This window comes from Schistocerca nitens, chromosome 2 (genome assembly GCF_023898315.1).
Source record: "Schistocerca nitens isolate TAMUIC-IGC-003100 chromosome 2, iqSchNite1.1, whole genome shotgun sequence".
In the NCBI taxonomy this organism is placed as follows: Eukaryota; Metazoa; Arthropoda; class Insecta; order Orthoptera; family Acrididae; genus Schistocerca; species Schistocerca nitens.
The window spans coordinates 678,426,072-678,452,773 of NC_064615.1; the positions used below are offsets into that span (position 1 = coordinate 678,426,072).

Genomic DNA, 26,702 nt, shown 5'->3' on the forward strand with positions numbered 1-26,702 from the left:
AGATGGCAGCACCGTACGGCAGATGGAATTTTACCACCAGCGGCGAGAATGAGAACTGTTTTAAATACTTAAAATGGCGATGTTTTCCTTACTTGAACAGCGTGCAATCATTCGTTTTCTGAATTTGCGTGGTGTGAAACCAATTGAAATTCATCGACAGTTGAAGGACACATGTGGTGATGGAGTTATGGATGTGTCGAAAGTGCGTTCGTGGGTGCGACAGTTTAATGAAGGCAGAACATCGTGTGACAACAAACCGAAACAATCTCGGGCTCGCACAAGCCAGTCTGACGACATGATCGAGAAAGTGGAGAGAATTGTTTTGGGGGATCGCCGAATGACTGTTGAACAGATCGCCTCCAGAGTTGGCATTTCTGTGGGTTCTGTGCACACAATCCTGCATGACGACCTGAAAATGCGAAAAGTGTCATCCAGGTGGGTGCCACGAATGCTGACGGATGACCACATGGCTGCCCGTGTGGCATGTTGCCAAGCAATGTTGACGCGCAACGACAGCATGAATGGGACTTTCTTTTCGTCGGTTGTGACAATGGATGAGACGTTGATGCCATTTTTCAATCCAGAAACAAAGTGCCAATCAGCTCAATGGAAGCAAACAGATTCACCGCCACCAAAAAAATTTCGGGTAACCGCCAGTGCTGAAAAAATGATGGTGTCCATGTTCTGGGACAGTGAGGGCATAATCCTTACCCATTGTGTTCCAAAGGGCACTACAGTAACAGGTGCATCCTACGAAAATGTTTTGAAGAACAAATTCCTTCCCGCACTGCAACAAAAACGTCCGGGAAGGACTGCACGTGTGCTGTTTCACCAAGACAACGCACCAGCACATCGAGCTAACTTTACGCAACAGTTTCTTCGTGATAACAACTTTGAAGTGATTCCTCATGCTCCCTACTCACCTGACCTGGCTCCTAGTGACTTTTGGCTTTTTCCAACAATGAAAGACACTCTCCGTGGCCGCACATTCACCAGTCGTGTTGCTATTGCCTCAGCAATTTTCCAGTGGTCAAAGCAGACTCCTAAAGAAGCCTTTGCCACTGCCATGGAATCATGGCATCAGCATTGTGAAAAATGTGTATGTCTGCAGGGCGATTACGTCGAGAAGTAACGCCAGTTTCACCGATTTCGGGTGAGTAGTTAATTAGAAAAAAAATCGGAGGCCTTAGAACTTGAATGCACCTTGTGTTTTGTCACGACCTGTTAGAAACGTAAACAGTTATGACCTCTTACTCATCAAAACCACTTTGTTGTTACCAAGTATTGCATAGTCTTCATACTAAATACTTTGATAGATTTTGCTGTCAGCAGACACTAGTGTGTGCAACATGTTTTTTTGTTGTAAATAGTGCACTTTCTTTGCAACTAAAGTTATATTTTGGTGTTATTCTCTTGTTTATCTTTTATTGCTGCAGTATTATTCTCCAGTAGTGGACAGAGCAAGATGGTGCAGTGGCTAGCACACTGGACTCGCATTGGAGAGGACAACGGTTCAAACCCGCGTCCGGCCATCCTAATTTAGGTTTTCCATGATTTCCCTAAATCACTTCAGGCGAATACTAGGATGGTTCCTTTGAAAGGGCACAGTCGTCTTCCTTCCTCTTTCTACCCTTATCTGATGGTACCGATGACCTTGCCGTTTGGTCCCCTTCCCAAATCAATCAACAGCCTGCAAAAGTGAGATAAAGTAAAATTCTTTATTAGAACACCACTTCTTAGCAGCCAAAATTATAGAAATTTAACTGGAAACTAAATCAATGAAAAATTTCCAAAATTCTAAAAACACTCAGATTTTTCCAAAATGAAAAAACTCCCTGGTTTTCCCCAGACTTCCTGGTTATCCTGGGGCATGAACACCCTCCTGTAGTCGTATCTTCATTTAATGATCTGCTGCTCATCACACTCTTGCAGTATGATTTGCCTCAATGTTTAGAGCTTCGTTTTGACCCCTACTGATGTTCAATTAATATTACAAATTTTTCTTCCTGTTTCTGAGAATGAGAAGTCACAAGAATTCAAGCCTATGAAATGACAGAACAAGGCATGAACCAAACTCTTAGCCTAACATCTCTGAAACTCACAGAATTGTCAAAAGGATAATACAGCAATAGAGCCTCAACACTCTATGTTCTGAAGTTCACAGCCTTTGAAGATTTTTGAATGGTATGTTTAGTTAATGAGGATACAAGGGGGAGAGTGTAAGTACATATACTTGTAAAAGACATTCATTACAAAGATGTGAAATGAAGTTTAAGAAGTTTGTGGGTAAATAAGAAAAACTGAATGAAACAATGCAAAGGGATGGTCAAAGAAGACCAATCCATTAGGGATTTTAAAATCTACACATTCCTTGATGAAACACTGGAAAGCTTGTCTTTGAAAGGATACCGCACTCTCATTATTATCTCTGCCCTCTGCTTTACTGTGTGCAGAATGGCTAGAATATATTCGTAAGCACCCTACCACAATTTCTTACTTTCCTGAGTGCAAAAAGGCAGTACATATCAATTACACTAAACTCCCACTAATACAGCCCTCAGTAGTCTGGCCTCTCACAAACGAACCACCCATCGCACCCCCACACCCTCAGATTTAGTGGCAAGAGGGCTCAGTGGACAGTTTGTCAAAAACTCAATACAAATCAAGCATGAAAACAGAAAGGAGTACTGGTCTGTGAATAAAAGCGTAGAAACGGTGATCAGTCCAAGAACAAGAAATGCAATATACAGCAGCTGGGAAAAATCATTGGTGTCGTGGCTAAGTGGTTACAGCACTGGATTGCCAAGGGGGTGATTCATGTTCAAACTTCCCTTGTGTAATTTTTCTTTTCCTTCCACCCTTCGCTTTATTCAAATTTGTGTCTGTGTCGTGGTGTAATGCCCATTTGCAATGGTGAGGTGTAAGACATGGGCCTATAATGACAGTTGATTCTGTGCAACTCTGTTACCAACTGAAAGGAATTGGCCTACAAATGGGAACCATCAACGTTTGATGACAAGGCGACAAGTCAACCGAATCCGTCACCGGAAAACATGTCTCCTGTGTCATACATGACATTAGCGAAAGCACGTGTGTTATAGATAGGAATCTCTTATCAACGCACCTAATTCGTATGACTGGTAAGTGAGTGAGATATACTTCCTTGGCCAATGTAGGTGTTGATATGAATGAATGTGATCACTCCCAAAGAAATGATGGGAACATAATAGTTTAAAAACAAAGATGATGTGACTTACCAAACGAAAGCGCTGGCAGGTTGATAGACACACAAACAAACACAAACATACGCACAAAATTTAAGCTTTCGCAACTAACGGCTGCTTCATCAGGAAAGAGGGAAGGAGAGGGAAAGACGAAAGGATGTGGGTTTTAAGGGAGAGGGTAAGGAGTCATTCCAATCCCGCTGCTTGTGTCTGTGTATGTGCGGATGGATATGTGTGTGTGTGTGTGTGTGCGCGCGAGTGTATACCTGTCCTTTTTTTCCCCCTAAGGTAAGTCTTTCCGCTCCCGGGATTGGAATGACTCCTTACCCTCTCCCTTACAACCCACATCCTTTCGTCTTTCCCTCTCCTTCCCTCTTTCCTGATGAAGCAGCCGTTAGTCGTGAAAGCTTGAATTTTGTGTGTATGTTTGTGTGTCTATCAACCTGCCAGCGCTTTCGTTTGGTAAGTCACATCATCTTTGTTTTTAGATATATTTTTCCCACGTGGAATGTTTCCCTCTATTATAAACACAATAGTTTGTCACACAAGCCGCAACAAATGAACATAACAGTTTCACAATCACACAGTTCCTCTGTGCCCTATCTAAATATTTGTTTTTAACATTTCTGAATTTGTGATCCTTTTTGGAAGTCTTGACCCTTGAATTCCTTTGTTGTAACATAGCTCACACCAGTTTATTTGTTGTTTTCATTTCTGAGAGACAGATATCTAATATCTCGCTTGCTCTCACTATTCATCACATTTACTCGTGATGGTAACATTCTTACCACAAGACTCATATTCTATAAACAATGTACAGTATGACAACTGCCAAGAATACAGAAAGAGAACAAACATTTCATTTCAGTGAATGGACAGACAGTTCATAATGTTGGGGGGGGGGGGGGGGGGATTGGCTCAAGGAAGTTCTGAACACTTTTCATCAGCTTGGCAGTCCAACAAACACCACACTGCTTTTTATTGCACTTCTTGTTCTCGGACCGTTCACAGTTTCTATTTTGCCTTTTTTTCACACTTCAGTACAATCTCTTCCTGTTTTCATGCTTGATCTGTGTTCAGTTTTTGACAGTGGGTTATCTTACCACTAACTCTAAGACGGGGCGCTGTGGGGAGTTTCCCTTGTCAGTAATCTGGCCCACAACTAGCCTCTAGCTGTTCAAGAGGAAATGATGCAAACAAAAATGAATTATCATGCACAACAATGTGTTAGTTAATTTCAATGTTAAACAATGCTATACATTTTTGAAATTTTAGCTCTCTCAAGAGCTCAGTATCATGCTGGAAATAAAATGGAAATGTCATGTGGCTAGGGCCTCCCATTGGGTAGACCGTTCGTCTGGTGCAAGACTTTCGAGTTGATACCACTTCGGGGACTTACGTGTCAATGGGGATGAAGCGATGATAAGGACAACACAACACCCAGACCGTGAGCGGAGAAAATCCCCGACTCAGCTGGGCATCGAACCTGGGCCGTTAGGTATGACATTCCGTCGTGCTGACCACTCAGCTACCAGGAGTGGACAAGTATCATGCTTCTAAAAGGAAACACATTATGCTTAGGTTAGGTTAGGTTAAAGACCTCAAGAAAAAACCCAAAATTTTAGACAAGTTGAACTGAGGTTCTCAGCAGTAAGCCATTGCTGCTAACTTCCAGCTATTTACAACCTCAAAAACGAAATTGATGATTGACACTGCGGAGAGTGGAGAGGGAAAACTGAACATCATGCAAAAAGGGAGAATGAAGAACTAAATGTAACAGCTTATAGATAGATGGTTGATACCACAATGCTGTAAAGTAACTGCAGTCAGTGGCCCAAAAATAAAGAAAAAAACATTTGCAGTTAACAAACATCTTTGCGAAAATAACTTAATATGCAGCAGGCAAAGGTTGGTTACCGAACTGGAAAAAACCACAGTGCACTGGCTGACAGTCACTGGGGAAAACCACTCGGCTAATGGAAAAGATGTAGAAGAATTTGTGAAGTAGGTATGGGAAATAAAGAGAAAGAAGATCCAACTCATAATACTTCATACAATGGTGATGAAACATATCTCTTTAACAAGATGCTTCCTTCAAATATATTAGCTGCCACAAACGAACGGGAAAACAGCAGAAACAGTACAGGACATTAATGATGTGTTATTACGCAAACAGGAGTCAAACTACAACGCATGGTGATTGGGAAATGCCAATATCCCCACTGTTTTCAACACAGAAACATACTACCAGAGCAATATTATGCTCAGAAGAAAGCATGGATCGACACAGAAACATTCTCTTAGTGGTTCCACAGAGCATTTGCACCAACCATGAGGGAAGACCTGAAGAAGAAAAAGCTCCAATGAAAGCTACCCTTATAACTGAAAATGCTCCCAGTCGTCCTTCTGATGTTAGTCCAACATTTGTTATACAAGTATTCTTTCTTCCACCCAATGTGAAAACCTTTTCTCGGTCATTCCATGTCAAGTCATCCAGGCCATGACACCCATTATCTAGTGGTGAACTGAAATTTTGTGTACTGCTTTTGTGTCTAATATCATGAACTATTGCCAATTTTTATTGATTTATATACATTCTGTTGGAAGCAACTGCTAAACGTTTGATGCAATGCGTTACTTCAAAGCAAACTAAAAATTTGAAAACTGCTGCAATTTTTTCCCTGAATATCCTTTCGGACATGTAGTTTCTGAAAACATGTTAGAATTGTCCAATTAAATTTTTGTAAATTAATTATATTTAATTTTATTGTTAAATTAGGAAAAATATTTTGGACAGTTGCCTCCTCCGCAAAACACTGAAAAAATTAGAAAGTGATCTACAAATAACAAAGTTTCATCACACAAAAAATCAGGTTTGAGAAACAAATGGCACTGAGGAAAAAAATTATATATATACTGGAGAGAAATACAAAAAAATACAATTACTGCCCAAGAGACATTAACAATATAAGTACACATAACAATATCCAAATTAAACAAAAATTGCAATATATAAAACAAAATTACACATTATAAAACATAGGGCAACTTGTACATTACATGACACATGAACACACTCTTACCTCTGCCATAACCAAATTAACTCAATGTAAACATACATTGCATTTTGTTTATAATATTTAAGCATTTTGTCAAAAGCTAATATTGTCAACACTGCACAAAATGCTAATGTTGCAATCTGCATTCAAGTTGATTCGGAAGTACATGTGACGAGACACTCTTATGAGATAATATTTTTTTGTATGAGAACCACTTTTCTTCCACCGACTTTAAGGACTCTTTGCTCAGAGAATAAGTATGGCCTGTTGTGGTTATCTCAACTTCACACAGAATATGAGAGAAAGAAACATCACAAACATCATTATCAGGCAAATAGAAGGACGGGGATGATCCATGGGGATGCACAAACCTTACTGTAACATCTCCTTCTTCACAATTCACCTTCTCAACAACTCCCAAATACCAAGAAGCGTCATATGCACATGCAACATAGCTGCTGGGGTGCACAGTGAATTCTGGCATTAGTGGCAGAAGTGCATCTGATGAGAAATCATGATGTTTGGTTTGTTGGGGGCTCAACCGCGCGGTTATCAACGCCCGATGAGAAATCATGCACAATGCTAAAATCCGTATCACAACCCAGCCTTTTGCTCCAATCTTGGTTGGTGATATTGTTGGTGACAATGTGATGCATAGATCATGTTACAGGAATTGTTTTTGTACTTGTAAAGCACTGAGAAAGATAATGTCTGACTTGTACCATTTCATCTTTCAAAATAAAGTGAACTGAAATGTCTTGCAGGTTCTCCCGACAGAATTCAAATACCTGTGAAGCTGTAAGTATTTGATCCTTATAAACTCTTTGTGAACAAGTCTTAACAGTGCCACCAATACCATCACAGGAAGATTTGCCATGGCTGGTAACAAAAAAAGACCAGCTGCACTTTATGTTGAAGTCGTGTTCATGGTAGCAGATGTTTCTGAAATTCTTACAATTTTTATATTGTGCAGCACAACCATCAGTGAAATAGTCAAGATACGCAAGATGAATTTCTGGGAATTCGCACTTACAAAAAATTCAATACAGTCTTCCGAGTCTGGTACACCACGGCAACAACATGTTCTAGAACATCAGAAACAATAAAAATAGTTTTTGCATGCAACTGTTTGTTCTTTTTGTAATATATATGGACAGTGTGAAGAACGCAGCTGCCATTGTTCCAACTGTATCTTGTACTTAACCTTGAACAGCAAAATTTAGATTTTCACTGAACTCCATTAAAATTAACAATGATCCTTCACATCAAGTCTTTCCTCCTTCATTTTCAGATAATCAGATTGTGATTGAGAAGTAATAGAGTGTTGGGTAAGTTTTTCAATTTTCTTAATTAGAGTGTCATAAAATTCTGATAGAGAAGCGATTTGAACACTTAAAGTCATTTTATCAGTTGATACCCATTGGCTGTACTTAACCACCTCATCAGGATCATAGTACTCAATTTCATTTTCTAAGTGGGTTTGAAGCAATGAAATGGTAGGGCATTTTTCACACGGAGGAAGCATACAGGCTCGGTTATTTATACCGCATGTTACTATTTTAATTAGAAGTAAATTTTGAGAATCCCACTTTGTCTTCGGAATACTTTTTTTTTTTTATAGAGAGAATACAGTTCAGTTAAATTACTTAAAACAAGATGCTTTTGCTCACAGGTATTTTTGCTGGTCCTCACTTTGTCTTTTTTCCCAGGCATTATTCTTGTGTTTTCGTCATCCAAATAAAAACACTCTACTTTTTCCACTGTATCATGTGGCAATGTCTTTCCTCTTTTCTGCTCAGCCATCGATAAAATACCTTTCTCCATTAAAAGAGCTCTTATTTGTCATACCAAATATTCAGAAACCTGAAATTTCGACTGACTTTCTGTCGAGACCAAGTTGGCGACAAAAGAATAAGTAACTGAATTTTTTCATGATTATTTGCATATTCAATTTTCTGTTTGATTTTGTCCACGAGTTCATCATTATGATGTTTTGCCTTTTCTTCCAGTTCTGTTCAATCACTGTCAGGGATAGAGCTTGCATCAGCAGCCATCTCAACTTAATATGCATGTGAAATTTTAGTTTGCAGAGCCCAGCTGCTGATTCCAATTTTCGTTTGGCCGCTGCAAACTGACTATGCCGAGCAACTGAATGCAGCTTTGCACAAGATATTCCTAAGTTAGTTAAGCTATTATTGAGCACAGATTTTTCAAGAGTCTGCACCTTCATATTACTCTCATTTATATAGTCTGGTGACGAGTCGTCACTTGCTTTTTTTTCATTAGTAAGTTTGATACAGGTCGAGCACATTTTCTCCCCAGGAATAACACTAAAGCCGCTCATTGAAGATCTCTGCCTTTTCTAAACTAATTTCATGCAATCCAGATGAAACACATCGTTTATGGCACTTGAAGAGATCACAGCAAATGTTCTTATGTAGAGAGAATCTGTGCAGGTACCTGTCTGTGTTTTCTTTTTGTGTTTAACACACACACACACACACACACACACACACGAAACACTTAAATCACAGTGTGAATGACTTGCTTCACCACGATAAAAGTTCTTGTTCTTCACTGGTCAGTTCATTCACACAAGTCAGGGCATTATCACATATATCTTGCAGATATTGCCCAAGAAAACACTGCCTACTTGTACTTTCCATACTACTTCAGTCTTAAACCAATATTTGTCACAAATAATTCAAAAGATGATTGGTGTAACCTAAATAGTAATTAAATAATGAAAAATCATTCTATTCCATTGTTTCATTTCAAAAGTATTTCACATTATTATTGTAACATTAGGGGACTTATTTCTGTTTCGGAATGAACAATTAAAAATTGAAACAACTGAATTTTAACCAATAACTGACTCTGGGTAAAACTCACTACAAGAGCTCAGAACTCCATGCTCAGTGAAAACGACTCAGAACAAAGGAACTGGATGACGCAATACATGTAGTGGCAATAAAACAGTGTTCTCAGATATGATTTGTTCTTATGGAAGTCCAGTGTAGCCAACTTCAACAATTTAGTGGCGACACTGTAGTCATGAATCAGCGACTTCAATACTTCTTTTACAATAATGTTGTTTTTCACACTTCCTATTATTTCTACAAACTGATTCTTTTTGTGTGATGTAATAGACTATTTATAATAATATTGTAAATTTTTCAAAGGTATCTATGGGGGGGGGGAGGGGGGCAATACATTAAAAAATTATAATGTCCAGGCATGGATTTTGTTTAAAAGGGCCATTACGCATAAGGGCCATGAAGGTAAGTTATGAGATATTAGGGCTCATACAGAGGCATACAGACAGCCATTTTTTATTCACTACATTTGCGAGTGGAACAGGAAAGGAAATGACTAGTAGAGGTACAGGGTACCCATAGCCATGCATCATATGGTGGCTTGCGAAGTATCGATGTAGATGTGCAGTGATGAGATGTTTTAAGTGGCAGATTTCCACCTGGTGGCCAAAATTTGAACTAATATTTTCCCAGCCTAAATTGGTTCCAATTAACGCATTAGCGTTTCTACCAAGTTTTGCTGTCATATGACAATTACAGCCCACACTGGACCTCTCTGAGTAACTGCACTTTGGTTATAACCACCTAGTACATTACAACTAACCCATTCAACGATTTTTCAAAAGTTCTGAAATTAACTACCTAAAATAGCTTGTTTTTCTCCTGGTTCAGATTTTCATTTGCTGATTATACAGATTCGGATTTTGCAAAACAACTTCCAATGAACATTTGGATTGTAAGATTTTTCATCACAACCTAAATTCTGCTTAGCACTTTGGACTTTATGTACCTGGATTCCCCTTATGATTTCAGGTTACAATACAAAAATTTGTATTATTGTTGGTTATACGTGTATAATTAAATGCCGAGCACATGCAGCATGATACTGACAATATATATTATGTAATACTCAATAATTATGTTCCTTACAATGCAAACATAAATTCTCTTGCTTTTGAAACAACTACAAAAAAGAACAAATACAAGATGGTGGATTCATACCCATTTGGTATCCATTTTTACCTTGGAGTATCAACAGCCATTTCACTTCTTTCACTAGCTCCAGTCTTCTTCTTTCGGGAAACAGCTTTCAGTATTCGGCGATTACCAGGTGCTAGGCTGTCATCACCAACCTCATATTCTTGAGCTACTGGCAAATCATCTCCACTAAGAAATTAACACAAGAAAAATTAATAAAATGAAATTTGTATCACAAAAAAGTAAGTAATGTATACTAAAAAAAATATAACATTCATTTCTGTTGGGAAATAGTACAGCCAAATTAATGATACTGTAAATTGAAAATTTGGTGTTTCAATCTCTCCCACAAAACACTCTAGCATATCATTAACAAATGCCTGTACTTCCAATACTGAATGCACTTGGACAAATTTACAAAAATCCTACAACACTGGATTGTGTCTACAGTTTTCTTTAGTTATCACAATTTTCACAGTTTTTGAGTAATAAATTTGACAAGATGTGTTTTGTATTAAAACTAATTCATTACAAAGTGAAAAAAAAATACCCCACACTATGGTCTACAGGTCTGATTTTGTTCAAATCTGGTATGCAGGTTACGGGTGCAGAAATGATGCTGTGATATTTCAAAAATTTTAGCACTGTTTGAAGTGCTGCTATTCATTGGGTAATTGTGGTAAAGCTATAAAATAAGGCAAGACAACTGAACAGTTTGCATTGTGTACATTCTGTAAGTTTCATGTTATCTGTCTCACTAATATTGCTCCAAGTAGTGCTCAAAGTTGTCAAAAATTTAGTTGTGAAAAATCTTCTCTCAAGCTGATGTAGCTTAATGTAGTAGGTTTACAAACTTCTCCTTTTGTAATCTTATTGCCAGGTTGCTTGTTTATGAAACCTGTAAGTTCCAAACTTTTGGGTCCATAGTTTTTGAGAGAGACAGGGATGAAGTTGCCCAAAAACAAATTTGCTGGCAGAGGAAGTGATTTTTAACCCTTGAGTCTCAGAAGGGGCACCTGATCCACAGCAGCATTAATTACCTTCTGAAAGAGCATCTTTTTCTTTACAAAACATAAAATTTTGAGATATGGTTTTTCCCTGATCGTCTACAACTATCCTGTAAAATTTCTCATGCAAATGACAATTCAGTCATTCCAGAGGAATACGGAGATAAGAGATGAAAAATTAACTTTTAGCAAATGTAATCCTCTTACAAAATTGTTAAGGCCTTCGTGGCCACTTGTTGACAAACTGGCTGTTGCTTCAGTCTTAGGTTCTTCAGGCGACGTTCATTTGATGATATTTCGGATGTTTTGCCAGCATGAGTGGCTGGCATTGTCACAGTTTCACCCTCCATTGCTGGTGGTGGACTGGAGCATGGCTAATGGCCACAAACTATATGTACATGGTGCGCCAACATCCAAGGGCTTCTCCGCAGTCATTTCCAGTGCGGCTCTCTTGCTACCTGCAACGGTCATTCGCTGCAGCATGGGAAGCCAGATCCGTTTACCTTGAGGCTTTCTTCTTTCTTATTGAAGGTATTCTCGAGTTGATGTACTTCTATAGCTTCTCTGAACAAGCGGATGTAATTATTCCTCTGTACAGCCGAAATTTCCATGTCAGCGAATTTTACAATGTGGTCTGTCTAACAAAGCGCGTGCTCTGTCACAGCAGATTTATTCACCTGCCCCAACCTGCAATGTTGCTTATGTTCTGTGATCCCGGTGTTGACTGCTCGTACAGTCACTCCAACTTCTCCACATGGTATGCGGTATATTCCTGACATTACAAGTGGGCCCCTTTTCTCCTTTGCCTATCTGGGACACTCTTTGATCTTCTTTGTCAGTTTGTAAATAGTCTTTACACCGTGTGTGCGCAACATACAGCCAAATCTGTCAGTCACTCTGGGAACATATGGCAGAAAGGTCATATCAACATTTCTTTTTCTGATTTGTCACTTCACCAAGTGTTTGGCTCTGTTATACTTCTCATATCTTGTGGAATACCCATTGCTCCTCAGAACACTTTCCAAGTGTTGTATTTCACGTCTGAGGTGCTGCAGCTCACATATTTGCATTTCTCGCATGATGAGCATATAATTATGCCTCTTTTTCTGGCTCGGGTAATGATTTGAAAGTTTGTGCAGATATTAGTCCGTGTGTGTCAGTTTTCAGTACACACTGTGTCCCAGGCTTTCATCATCCTGTGTGATGAGCACATATAGAAATGGTAGTTTTTTGTCCTTTTCTACTTTCATGGTAAATTTTATGTTTGCAAGGAGGCTGTTTAAATTTCTTAGGAAATCACTGAGCTGTTCTTCACCATGACTCCACATGACGAAGGTATCATCAATGTATCTGTACCCCACCTTAGGTTTACAAGGTGCCAAGTCTAGTGCCAGTGCTCAAAATGTTCCATGAAGAAGTTGGCAACCACTGGACTAAGACAACTACCCACGGCAACGCCTCCCAGCTGTTTGTAGAAGTTGCCATTCCACATTAAATAGCTCCTGGTGAGACATTTATGAAAGAGATTTGTGATATATTGTCAGAAAATGGAACCGATGAGCTCCAAAGAGTCAGTGAGTGGCACTTTTGTAAACAAAGAAACAACAACAAAACTGACCAGGATGTCATTCGGTGTAAGTTTTAGTTTATCCCCTTATACCTCAAATTGATGCTTAAGCTCTACATTTTATTGTTTGCTATAGATTTCTCCCAGAAACAAGTGTCTGTGTGAGTGTAGTTTGTTAAAGGTGGGTTCACCAAAAAAATCCAGAAATGTTTTGATGGTGGCTGCCACATTTCCTGACTGCCCTCGAATTTTTGAAGAAGCAGATGATGCAAGAATCACTAAATACAAGATACTGCATGAATATTGAAACATTAACATTTTTCTCAGGCACATAATTATATTTATTTTTAGTTTATATATTTCCCAATTTATACAACATCTGTAAGTTTTCAATCTTTCAGACTCACATTACACAAGAAAAAGTTAACAAACTCTGAAAATTTAATCAAACTTTCTTTTTGTAGGTGATATAATATTATTGATTTGAATAGATGCTAGATTCAGCAACCAGGGAGGATCTGCCTTATATTCTTTGACAGTTGTCGATTGTTGATGATATTCAGAACAGTGTTTCATGCGATCATAATCCATAAGCACAGGTTAGGTTTCCTCCGCAGATGAACATTCGTTCACAGTGCACTCCTGTGACCGTTACTGTGGTGCTGTGTGCAACGCCACCATTACCGCAACATGTAACATGTTTCAATCAGCCATCCTCCGCACCTGTTATGACTCCCATGAATACCAGCTAAGGACATATCATTAATAGTGCTCCAAGGGCATTTTCCAGGACTTCTTCATAGGCGGTTGACCGTAATAGTGCGTGTAAAATATACAGGTCAGCACCTGCTGCTAGTGCTGTACAACCGATGGACGCATACCCCCCCACCCCTATCCAGTGACGTACATCACTGAACAACAAACTTTTCTATGAAGTTGAACAATTCCGACTGTTCATTCCATGGTACCCCCTGTGCCTACTGCGATGGCCTTCCGCGATACAACAGGTATGCTCAGTGATCACACACATGGCAATTGTGGCAAATGTGTTTTTGGGCCTACACCCCCCCCCCCCCCTCCAGTGTTACATATGTTTTCTCTGCGGGACCACCTACTACGCCGGACTGCCATCCTACCATTCCCTGGCCGGAACGGGATTTCGCGGCTCACAAAGACAATTCGGTGTTCCCGGAAGTTCCTAATTCTCCTCTCTCTTTCCCCTGGACACCACTGAAGTTACCGCTGTCAGAAGACAACCCCGTGACATGGTTCATCTCTGTAGAGCACATCTTCAAGCTACACCAAGTTTACTATGACAACTCCAGGTTCCTCAGTCTCATGAGACACCTTCACGACCACTCAGACCTGATCTGTGACCTGCTCCTGCCTCTGCCACTGGCTCTGAAGCATGACTTCGCCAAGAAAATGATTATAGAACACCTTGCCTGTTCCCCCCCAGGAGCTCATACTAAAAATTTTATATGAAGAACACCTTAGAGACCAAACAATGTCACAGCTCTGGCACCTCCTACGGTTGCTGGTCAATGAGTAAACTATGCAGGATACAGTGCTCTGGGCAGTGTCATCTGCTAAGCTACCCACTAATCTCCAGAAACAACTGCTACAACATTCCTTCGAATAGATCAGATCGCGCTTACGGATCGCCGATCAGTTGTACTCTCTCCTGAGACAGTGCCAACCTCTGCATTCTCTGCCACAGGTTGGTACACCTGCACCAGAGTTCCACCCGTTTGCTGGTAGGAGCAGGGCCCGTTCCACTGCTCTGTCCTCCACAACACCCGGCAGCCTGCGCTCACACTCTTCACTCTCTGAACATTCCCGAATCACGCACACCCTGTATGTGCCAGTATACCTACCCGAAGCAATCTACGATGGCAAGCCGCCCCCTCTTGCTAATTCTCCACCTCTGCCACATCCAGCTCACCCATACTGCCGGTATCACAAGATCTTTGGCGACTGAGCACAGAAGTGTAAGTCACCTTGCCAGCACCCAAACACTGTCCGCAGGGCACAGTAGACGCCGAACCCTGCGGGGTCAGACAGGCGTCCCCTACGCTGCATAACATACATTCCCCCATTTTACCCAACGGCCACTCATATGCAACAACATTTCTTCTAAACTCAATTTTTTGGTCGACACAGGTGCGGACATACCTATAATCCCTCTACCTGCATCTTCTCCATCGACTTCGCTCCTCTGAGCAATCAACGCTTTGATCCTAAAAACTTCAGCCTCAGTCAATGTTTCGCCTGGACTTTTTACATAGCTGACAGATGAGCCAGTTCTAGGGATGGATTTCTTGTCACACCAAAAACTTTCTCCAAACACCTTTCAGAGCACGGTGCTGCACCACACTGTGAACACAAACATACAGTATGCTCGCCTTTCGCTTTATCGCTCAAGTGTTCTTGCAGCGAATAATTTGGTGCACGAGTGTTCCACCCTTGTGAGTGACATTCTGAGGAGTGTGAATGGTTTACCGCCGGAGTGCGGGTCTGTGATGAAAATTCATTGGGACAACGGCGAGCTCCAATGCCGCATTTCGCTCACCTCCAGCGAGCTTGCCTCGGCCCCCATTCAGCTGTAGAACCTGCAAGTCACAACACCAGCAACAGGACAAGTTTCTTCCACCAGCTCCAGCCCGGCTGCTTCTCAAGTCAGCTCTACAAAACATTTTGCAAGTGATGAACCAGTTTCTTCGGCAGGCACCCACACCATGCCTGTCCCTCCCTGTGTCATGTGTACCGATCAGTGTGCCCAAATGCCAACCCCACCGTCACACATGCGACACGTCCACCTCCTCTGCACAAACTGACACACCTCGTATTGATAAATAATCCCCTTCTCCTGCGCACCAGCCACGTGACTCAGCCAACACCTCTGTTTCTCGCACCCACCCAGCGCTGCTCGTGCTCACACTGGCTTTCGTGCACACTAGTGACAGTCGATGTTTACCAAGTGTTCCAGCTCACCACTCACTGCGCTCGCTACTGATCTCCCAGCATTTGCGCACATCACGTGCATGAGCCCAATATGTCGCTTTTGCACTGCCATTCCCTACTCACTTCGATGGTCATATTTCGACCCATGGGTGTACTCCCCACATGACAGATGCTTTTGTTAACCAGGAACACCCTTGTGTGCAGTATTCAATATTCGCTGTCATGGACGGGACAGTGCATAAGATAGTTACTACTGTCGGCAACCTATCTGACAAAGTTGGACGCCTCAACCCTATTAAATTACATGCGGAATGACAGCAAATTAATGATCTTATCTGCAGGTATACTACAGCTGTCAGACAGTAATTGGTCATCGCCTATTCACCTCACTACCAAACACGATGGCCCATTTCGCATGTGTGGGGACTGCGGGCGTTTAAACTTGAGGACCATAATAGATAATTACCCAGTGCCAAACATCAACAACTTCACCCACATGTTATCATGCTATCAGATGCTTCCATCTTCAGTGTAATTGACTGTAAACACGCCTGCCACCAGGCACCTGCGGTACGGGAGGGCATACCCAAGGTGCAATTATCACCACGCTAGGTTTGTTCCAGTACCATTACATGCCTAGATGTGGCAACGATTTATTGACTCCATCCTATGAAAGTTTGAGTTTTGTTTCGCATACCTGGACGAAATACTCATTTTCAGTGAAACAACAGAGGAGCAGCGCAAGCATCACTTATCCATGGTAGTGAAGACCTTAGAGTCGAATGGTGTTGAAGTCAATGGAGATAAGTTACAATTATGGCAGACGTCTTTAATCCTCCTCAGCTACACAGCATCTGTTGACAATATACAACCTCCAAAAGCTCATGTGCAGGCCATTTCGTCTATTTCACCCTCTTCGACTTACAAAGAACTGCTCCGATTCCTTGGCACCATCAACTACTATCACAATCACTTGCCCTCATCGTTTGCAGTACAAGCTCCTCTCACGGATGCACTGTCAGGCAAGCAAACCTCAAAAATCCGACCAGTCTGTTGGACTGACCCCATGCTCGAAGCCTTTGGGGCACTAAAGGTTTCCCTGGCCTGGACTGTGACACACACACACACGAACCCCTCGGGCAAACTATTCACTATCTCTGACGCTGGTGACAACAGTGGGAGCTGTCCAACAATGCTCCAGTGACAACACCTCACCCCTGCATGTCTTCTCGGGAAAAAAAAAAAGGAGAAATACTCTGCGGGGAGCTCCTGGTCATCTACTAAGTTTTAAACATTTCCACCCCGATGTTGAAGGATGCACATTCTATATCCTCACAGACCACAAACCACTTGCGAATGCCTTCCGAAACCTTCCAGAGGACCCACCCCCTCAACGTTTCTTCCACTTCGACTTGGTGTCTCAGTTTATGACAGATTTGAGCTACATCAAGGGTACGGATAATATCGTTGTCAATTTTTTCTCACGCATCAACGCAGTGTCCAACGGTATCAATTTGTCTAATCTATCTACACTTCAGGCAACAGACGAGGGCACCCAAGCACTGCTTGCAGACCCGACCACCTCACTCATGTTCACCAAGGCACGACTCCCCAGTGTTGCCAACAATGTCTGACGCGATTCTTCAACTAGGGTCTTACACCTGGTGTTACCAGCTTCCTTAGCCTTCAAGCTTTCAATGCCTTACACAACCTTTAACACCCGGGCATCCGTGCCTCTATCTGACTCACTACTGAGCACTTTAACTGGAAAAATATCAAAGAAGACTGACAGATGGGCTCGCAATTGTATCCCTTGTCCCTTGCCAGTGCAACAAAGTTGGCCACCATACTGCCCCCCCCCCCCCCCCCGCTGGATAAATTCTGCATTTCTCCAGGACGTTTCAGACACGCCCTTATCAATCTCACTGGCCCCCTTCTGCCATCAGAAGGTTTTAGATATGTCCTATCTTCTACTGATCACTTGTCCCAATGGGTGTTAGCCATACCTTTGCTGAACATCACGGCCAAGACGGTAGCCAAAGGTTTTGTCTCCTCTTGGATCGCACGAATCGGCTGCCCAGCCACAATCACAATCAACCAAGGCTGGCAATTCGAGTCATCCCTGTTTGCTTTCTGTGATGCATGTGCAGAATCAACACCACCTATAACTGCCTTTGGTCGGAAGCTCAACCTGGGGCCATTTTTGGGTTGAGATCAACGCACAAACTAGACATCCAGGGCACCAATTCAGGGGTGGTTTATGGGGAGAACCCCATCCTGCCAGGTGAACTGATCCAGCCCATGGCTCAGGAAGACTTCCCCCTCCCAAACTTCACTAGCCCCTAGCATAATAATTTCAAACACATACGCCTCTATCCACTGGTTAGCCATAGCCCGCCCACCTCCTATGTGCCCACTTCTCTTCAGAACTGTTACCACATCATGTTACAGGACGACGCCGTATGCCAACCTTTACAGTCCCCTACCAGGGCCCCTTCAATGATCTGCAACATGGGGATTCAACATACGACATTCTCATCAAGGACACACCACAAACAGTTTCACTGCATCTAGTCAAACCTGCAATTGTGGATTCTGATTCTCTGGCATCGGGCTCTCCCGACACGGCTGACGAACTAGGGCCCCATCATGTTTCGGACTCCTTGAATGATATGGCACAAGTGACTCAGGTGCATGGTCCCTCACCAGTGTCCAGCCCTAGCGACTATCCTTTTGCTGGTCTCCCAGACAGTTCAAGTGATTTTCTGTTCGCAGGTTTTTCAACCCACACGACTCACGCTGAGGTCGACCTTCCTACGATCGCGTTTCATGTCGTAGTTCTGACACACCGCTTGGAGGACATCTCACTGGTAGTACATAACGGCCACATCCTCGTCCTTCTGATGGACTCGAACCATCTGTTATCACACGAGTACTTGGAAGTCGAGGCACTACAGTGTTTCGCCCTCCCTCAACAAGGCAACCCCGCCCTCCTACACGACTTCATCTCTCCACTCAGTGAGATTTGAATCGTCTCTCCGCACTTCGGTTCTTCTCCGCACTTCGGCCCACTGGCTTTCACTCGAGCCGGCTGTCGCCTCACAAGACCACGCCATCTGCAGGACCTACCACTGTGTTCCAACACCGACTTCATCACTGGCCAACCTGGAGGTACCAATCGTCCAGCTCGTGAAGCCCAGGATGTGCTTGAATACAACGCAGATGCTACCCCCCCCCCCCCAGGACAAATCCCATATATTCCGCACTGCGGTGTGGGGTGGGCTACTCACAAACGAGGACTCTCTCTCTGCTCAACAGTTCTTTGGATGAAAATTTTGAGATAACCCAGTCTGTTTATGTGACTCCTTATACATACACTTGTAGATGCTTGTACCTAAATATAAATCTGTATCAAAATATAAAGTGGATGTGTCTGATTTCGGGACAGTATTCCATCACATTCCCACAACACTATTAGCAATTGGTACTGTGAACTCCATTGTAAGCCATAGCTATCCCTCTTTCAAAGCTGTTATTAGAGCAGCAATGTTCCAAAGGCGAAGACTGCAAACATCTACAACTATATGGTTACACAAAAACAGTTTTATTCGTATCACCAAGGAGATCTGTATGTTCTCACAAAGACATACTTCCCCACACACAAACAACATCTTGCCTGTAAACAATTCTTAACAAATTTTGACGAATGACAAGACATTCAGTTCTAACTAATATTAATAAGGAAATCAATTACAGCTTTCAAGGTCACACTCTTCTTCTGATGACACCTCCAGCATTCATTATTCAACAATAACACGTTTCTGATAGCTGGAGATAAAGTAACCTTTAGCTGAAATGTGTCAGTCACATTATTGAAATGTCATTCAATCAGTTCTTGGCTAATCATTTTAGACGACAAATCTGTAGTTAGGAATCGCTGTCACAGTGTAAGAACAAAAAGATGACCATTTAATCACGTGGCAGCTATGTTAGAGCACTCATGTGCCAATACAGTTTGACATATGTCTATTACACTCAATTAAGTTGGATACGGTAGTGGACATTGTCACTCCAATGGCAATTGCATCACATGGTTATTTCCACTCTATGCATCCTAGTCCACTGAGGTAGCTTCATTATACTTCAGGAATAATCATGGGGAAACTATTACATAGCCTATATATGACTAGGTGAATTTGAAAAAAGAAATTGTTAAAAAAAACAATAATTGTAAAATTAAGAAAATAAGATACTTTGTTTCTCCCAGGTTTAAAGAAAACCTGTGAACAAAATAGCACAAATTTCTACCAATCAGAACGAGGATGGCAGGGGATTTAAAACATTAAACAGATTGTTTCCTTATAGTGTTCATTTAGTTTTTAGAGCCTTTTCCTGCTGTCACTGACCTGAGACAAGAGTCCGGAAATTTTGCACATCATAAGAAAGGATGTGTGAACAGAGGCAATACCAAATGTCCAGTCAGGTAATTGCATGCATGACCTAGTACACTTTTGCATATTAGATGTATCATTAAGTGTTTCTGCGAACAAAGAATCACAGGATGTGATTTGCGTATTATGTGTTAAAGTTAAATCTACGTACATACGTAGCCAATGGTGTCACATACACACATCTGCAGATCATTTGCAACTGACTAAGATTTTGCAATAGGAGCTAATCATATGATAAGTTGTTTCTTCTTTTGAGCACAATGTAAAAACATTACCATAAAATGGGGTTACTTGAAACAATCTGCAATTATTTTGTCTTTAATGTTGGCATCATAGTGTGAGTAATATCACTGTTGGTTTTGTGTGCGATTCTGAACAAGCATATGACGAGCAGTAGTTAAGCCAAGAAACTGAAGTAAATGAATGAGGTTACTATACACTAGATATCGTTTGTGTTGTTGACCAGTCATACATCTTATTTCTTTATATCATTTTCCTTATGCTTATCAACTGAAAATAGTGAATTGAAAAGACTTCCATACAGTATGACTATAATCTTGCATTAATAGTAAATCTCTTGCCTCAGAGAAGTATCAGCAGGCAGTGTCTGTGAAATCCATAACGCTATGGTCAGTATACAGAAACAACCAGTATAATGTTTTAAATGCCCCGCCAGCCTAGTTCTATTTTGTAGATCTTGGAAACAGTCTACATTCTGTCATTGCTGTTTAAAAGACTGCGAGAAAAAATGGGTCAATGGAGGCGTCCAATCCCACCTCCCGGCTTTGACCCATGACATAAGGATGTTGTGTTGTGACATCATGACAGCACAGAGATTAGTTTATGAGTGTGTTGTGTTTGTAGATGTCTTGTTGCGGTTGGCGGTGTCCCCTGGTGGTGTGTGTGTGTGTGTGTGTGTGTATTGGGTTCATTTAGGTGTTGGTGCTTGATGTGTGCATTTATTGGTCATGACTGTTATAGAAGAACGGAAATTAGTTTCAGTGAGTTAAGAATTAGGTTTCCATTGTGTTTATGTCATTGCGGTGTTGTTTGATGTTGTTGGTTTGTTGTGCGGTAGTCATTTAATTCAATTTGTAGCTTCTTTTGTTAGGTATGGATATGACTTCTAAGTTTAACAGTACACATCTGCGGGCTGAAATGGGGGACGACATGTTGTCCATCATTAAGTTTCCGCAACTTGTTGGGCTTGTGGCAGAGATAGTGAAAAACGGCGTATGCAAACAGAATATGTGAGTTGGGTTGTGTGTGTGTGTGTGTGTGCGCGCGCGCTGACCTGGTGTGCAGTGCCAAAACTTTTTTGTGGTAAGTAGTCGTTATTTGGGTCTATTGTTCGCATGTTATGATATTCGGTGGGGGTTTTGTGTGTTGTTGGGTCACTGTTATTTACGGCATATGTTGGTAGTTGATTTATGTATCTTAGGGGAAGGGCTTGATTTCTATTTTTTTGGTATCGTCAGTTGTATTTGAGCTATATAGGTCATGGGAAGTGATCGTTTCCAATTTTTCGTCGTAGCTATGTGTTTTTTGGTGTCGTGAGCTGTTGTTCAGCTATATAGGTCGAGAGAAGTGTTTGATTCCAATGTGATATGGTTGAACTATGTAGATGAAGGGAAGTGACCGATTCCTGTCGATATTGTATTTGGGAATTTTGTAATGCTTTTATGTCGTCATTTTGTGTGATTTGGGATCGTGGTGTGTATCTGTATGCGTTTATATTTAGTTTGTCCCCACCAAAAAACCCCCAATTTCCTGCACTGGTCCAGTTAGTTTGATTATAGTTTTGGAGGGAGATGTGTTTGTTGTGTTTATGTAATGATGTCATAGGCGCCATATTGGAGATGTTGAGAATGGTCATTGACGTCATAGGCGCCATATTGGAGAAGTTGAGAATGGTCGTTTCCGCAATATTGGAGAAGTTGAGAATGGTCGTTTCCGCCATATTGGTGGCGCCATGGGTCAAAGCAGACGGGTGGAATCGGACACTTCCGTAATCCCGAAAAAAGTAAAACATGACATTTTTGCTTTTCAAATGATTTCTTTTTCATAATCACCACATCATTATAGCCTATGTGATAGCAAGTTTTTTTGAACACACAAAACACTACGTGCTCCATTTATATTTCTGAAATATAACTAGCTCGCCTCTGCGGCTGAGGAGCGCACAGAACAGAAATATCCATTTTATGCTACTACCACTGGACTGACAATACGTACTGTTACTGGTTATCCAAACTGCCACCTGGGGTGTGATAGTGACACCCTCCCCCTCTCTCGAAGTACTGATTGCGGTGACAGACTGATCTGTAGTGAAGCTCGAGGTCTAGATTAGGTTGAAAGTTGATAATTCAGCTGTCAATTTGTGAATCCAAAAAATGTAAACACACACTAAATGTTGTGATAATTTGTTGATCCATATTGTAGTCTGATGTCTCCATTCGCACCACATTTAACGCACTTGCACACTTTATGTTATAAATATTAAAACTGGAATGTAAATTTGGAAAGTTTATATTATACAGTGGATAAGTCTTTGATATGTATTATGGAACATATGTTTGAAAATCACACACAAACTACAAGAATGGAAGGAATAGTGGGAAGTGTTTGCTGCGTAGCTTTTAGCCAACTTTCAGAGTAAATTTTTACTCTGCAGCAGAGTGTGCATTGATATGAAACTTCCTGGCAGATTAAAGGTGTGTGGCAGACTGGCACTTATGCCCAGGACCTATGCCTTTAGCAGCCAAGTGCTTTACCATGATTCATGTCCCACTTACGCACACAGTTTTAACCTGCCACAAAGTTTTGGTGAACTGTTTCCTCTCACACTCACAGCAAAACAACTCTCAAACGTGCAACTGTCTGCCATATGTGGATGACAAGCAATAAGCAAAAATGATCAACCGTAGTCACACTGTCAATTTATCTACTTCAGGAAGGCAACATTCATCACATACAATTTATATAAATTTCAGGCACCACACCTTTGTACTGGCACTTACACTAACAAGGGAACCTCCCCATCGCACCCCCCTCAGATTTAGTTATAAGTTGGCACAGTGGACAGGCCTTGAAAAACTGAACACAGATCAATCGAGAAAACAGGAAGAAGTTGTGTGGAACTATGAAAAAATAGGCAAAATATACAAACTGAGTAGTCCATGCACAAGATAGGCAACATCAAGGATAATATAAGCATAGGTGCGCCGTGGTCTCGTGAGCAGCTGCGGAATGAGAGGTCCTTGGTTCAAGTCTTCCCTCGAGTGATAAGTTTACTTTCTTTATTTTCGTAAAGTTACGATCTGTCCGTTCGTTCACTGACGTCTCTGTTCACTGTAATAAGTTTAGTGTCTGTGTTTTGCGACCGCACCGCAAAACCGAGCGATTAGTCGACGAAAGAACGTGCCTCTTCAATGGGAACCGAAAACATTTGATCGCTAGGTCATAGGTCAACTGATTCCTCCACAGGAAAACACGTCTGATATATTCTATACGACACTGGTGACGGCATGTGCGTCACCTGACAGGAATATGTTATCGACCCACCTAACTTGTACACTTGGCGAATGGGTAAAAAGATTCTTCTACCTTTCCCGATTTAGGTTTTCTTGTGGATGTGAAAATCACTCCCAAAAAAGTGATGAAAACATAAGAGTTTGTGGCATAAACTGGAAACAAAAAATTAAAATTTCCACTTGAGGGAAGACTTGAACCAAGGACCTCTCGCTCCGCATCTGCTCACGCTAACCACAGGACCACAATGCTCCTGCGCTCATCTTCTCTTTCATATTGCTAATTTTGCGCATGGACTACTCAGTTTGTATATTTTGCTTATTTTTTCATAGTTCCACACAACTTCTTCCTGTTTTCTCGAATGATCTGTGTTCAGTTTTTCAAGGTCTATCCACTGTGCCAACTTAGAATTAAATCTGAGGGAGGTGTGATGGGGAGGTTCCCTTGTAAGGATTTGTTATTAAGGTAGTCAAATAATTTGTACAAAAATGGCCACAAACAAGTATCACTGGAAACCACAAATTTGTTCAAACTGGAAGCTCGCTCTTGTTATATATCTTGTAGATAATTTCAGTCACATTTACTACGGGGGCAGAACAGAACCCAAACACATTAAAATGAGAAAGCATTGCCAACACAATTCAGGCACAAATCACGCCACTTGTAAAGCACTCTCCCGAATCAACTGATGGTTGTACGGTATGGGACTAGTAGAACCTGAAAGGCATATGGTGAACCATGTTTGTTTATTTCACAAACTATTCTCCACACAAAATTTTTGGTTCTGATATCAGGGCTAATTGGTATGATCTAGCAAAAGTTTCACAAGACCATGCCCCTCTCCATTTATCATAGACGATGTATGGCATATATAAGCAATATGGACCAGAATGCTCAGAAATCAGCCTTGGTGATCGAATCATATTGTGCGTAATAACACTGATGTGAATAACATGCAAGAATGACTGACAAAGCAATTCCTGGCCCATAGAGTTTGCTGCCTACAGCTTCTGAAAAAAAAGTTTACTGTCCACAATGAAAGTGGATGTTCTGGGCAAAGTAAGACGCGAATGGGTAGTGGTTGCATTGTACGAGGGAGAGGGGCTGCTCCCTTTACACGGTTTCTCTTCCTACCCCAGGCAGGGCTCACTTCCCTGTTCACAAAAATATCTTCCAAGACCCATGAAGAAAATATTTGTGCATATTACACAGGCACAAAAAATTATAGGTCCCCCTAAAGAATAGAGCCGTGGTGAAGCCCATGATACGAAATAATGAGTTTCAACTTTGACTGTATTATAAATTTGTTGCAAACAAATGTACATTAATAAAATGGTACAAATTATTAAGTTAAGGGAAATACCATTCAATTCACAATAACGGTGTGGAATAACGAATTTCAAGAAGAGAAGTAAACATTATTCCAGTCGAAGTACAATGCGATTTATCCATAAACGCAGGGCAGTTATGTAGTAAATGTTAGACTGTTATAAACGGTAGACCAAGGTACACTAATCTTAAAGCAAGGGAAAAAAAGTAGGCGTACTTGTGACACTGTATAATTGCACTGTAGTAAAAAAAAACACATAAAGGACGCATACTCTTAGTAATTCACCAACAAATGCTATAACCCTACGGGATGTAAAGCATCGCATCATCCTTATTCACCTGTATGATACCGGTTCTGTCTCAGTGCGCTCTTGCCACTTCCTGAAAATGCCGAGAACAACTTTTTCAATGTCTTCGTGTGACGCAGGCGGCCCATCTTCTGGTCGGTAGAAATCAGTTCTGAAAACAAATCGCAGAAGACTGTGAAGATCGTTTCACGTAACTCAGTTATAAAGCACACGCCGCAGTAATATAGTTTCAAAAAGCTACCGTCTATGGAGGAATCCGAATACGCAGTCAAGAAACGAAACAGCATGTCCTAAATCTGAAAGTATTTCTCCAAGCTGACCATCGTATTTTTCACTCATCTTTCAATTTATGACGCCATACGCGGTTCTGAACACTAAACAAAACCAAAGATGTACGGTGGGGGCAATAACATTGCTACCAAAGATATCAATGTAACCAGAGACTGAAAATCTCCACAGCAAACTATGAAACAAAGGGTGTAGTTGGAATCAGGTACGTGGCATCCACATCTTTAATATTTATTGACAATACTTGCTTGGCAGACCTACAATATATTGAAGCGACCTCACACTGTCAATAACATTGACAAAAACTGTCAGCTGACATCGCGATTTTACAGTTTTAAGAGTCGAAGACCCAAACAAAAGCGTGTGATGCAGTTACGTTAACTATAGCATGCAAGTGCCAGAAAACAACGGAAAAGGGGAAGTGGGTCTGAGATTGGTGGAAAAATGGAGTCACTGGTCACTCGTTAACTTACTGACTCTTTTCAGAATCAGGGACCCGAAATATGTTATACATTATTTTCTGATGAGTTCTGCATCGTACGACGCGTTATTAGTGTCGATACAAGATAAAATAAGGAAGCAAAATATGTTAATGGGAGAGGAAATCCCTTTCGACGAGAGATTAATAGTAACTTAGAGATGTCTGGCGATAGAAAGGTCATTCTAATGCTCGATGTTTAATTCTGCAATATCAGCAATTAGTAAAATGATATGGAAAACTATGCAACAATTATATCTGCCTCGCAAGGCTGTGTTCAGGAAATTAACACCAAATATTTTTTTCTCTTTTGCCCTTTCGATAATTTTGTGAAACTGACACGTATTTGACAGACATCTTACCAGTTGCAGCTGATATACAACGTATTCTTCGAGATCGAAATGTTGTTTCAAAACTGCTATATAACACAACAATCTACACTATATTTTCGAATTAATGAAACAATATAATTGAGAATCCTCC

The 26,702-nt window shown here is 41.2% G+C and overlaps 1 protein-coding gene across 1 annotated transcript in view; it reads right to left on the reverse strand.

The window, feature by feature from the left end:
- The window catches only part of LOC126236806 (nudC domain-containing protein 3-like), a 69,871-nt gene extending 44,014 nt beyond the window's left edge, over positions 1–25,857 (reverse strand). The window contains exons 1-3 of the mRNA XM_049946397.1: positions 25,695–25,857; positions 25,485–25,604; positions 10,342–10,485 (exon numbers count right to left, since the gene is read on the reverse strand). Of these exons, the coding sequence (XP_049802354.1) occupies positions 10,342–10,485; positions 25,485–25,604; positions 25,695–25,792 (362 nt within the window). The 5' untranslated portion in view covers positions 25,793–25,857. The remainder of the gene's footprint in view (positions 1–10,341; positions 10,486–25,484; positions 25,605–25,694) is intronic.
- Between the last annotated feature and the right edge of the window lie 845 nt (positions 25,858–26,702).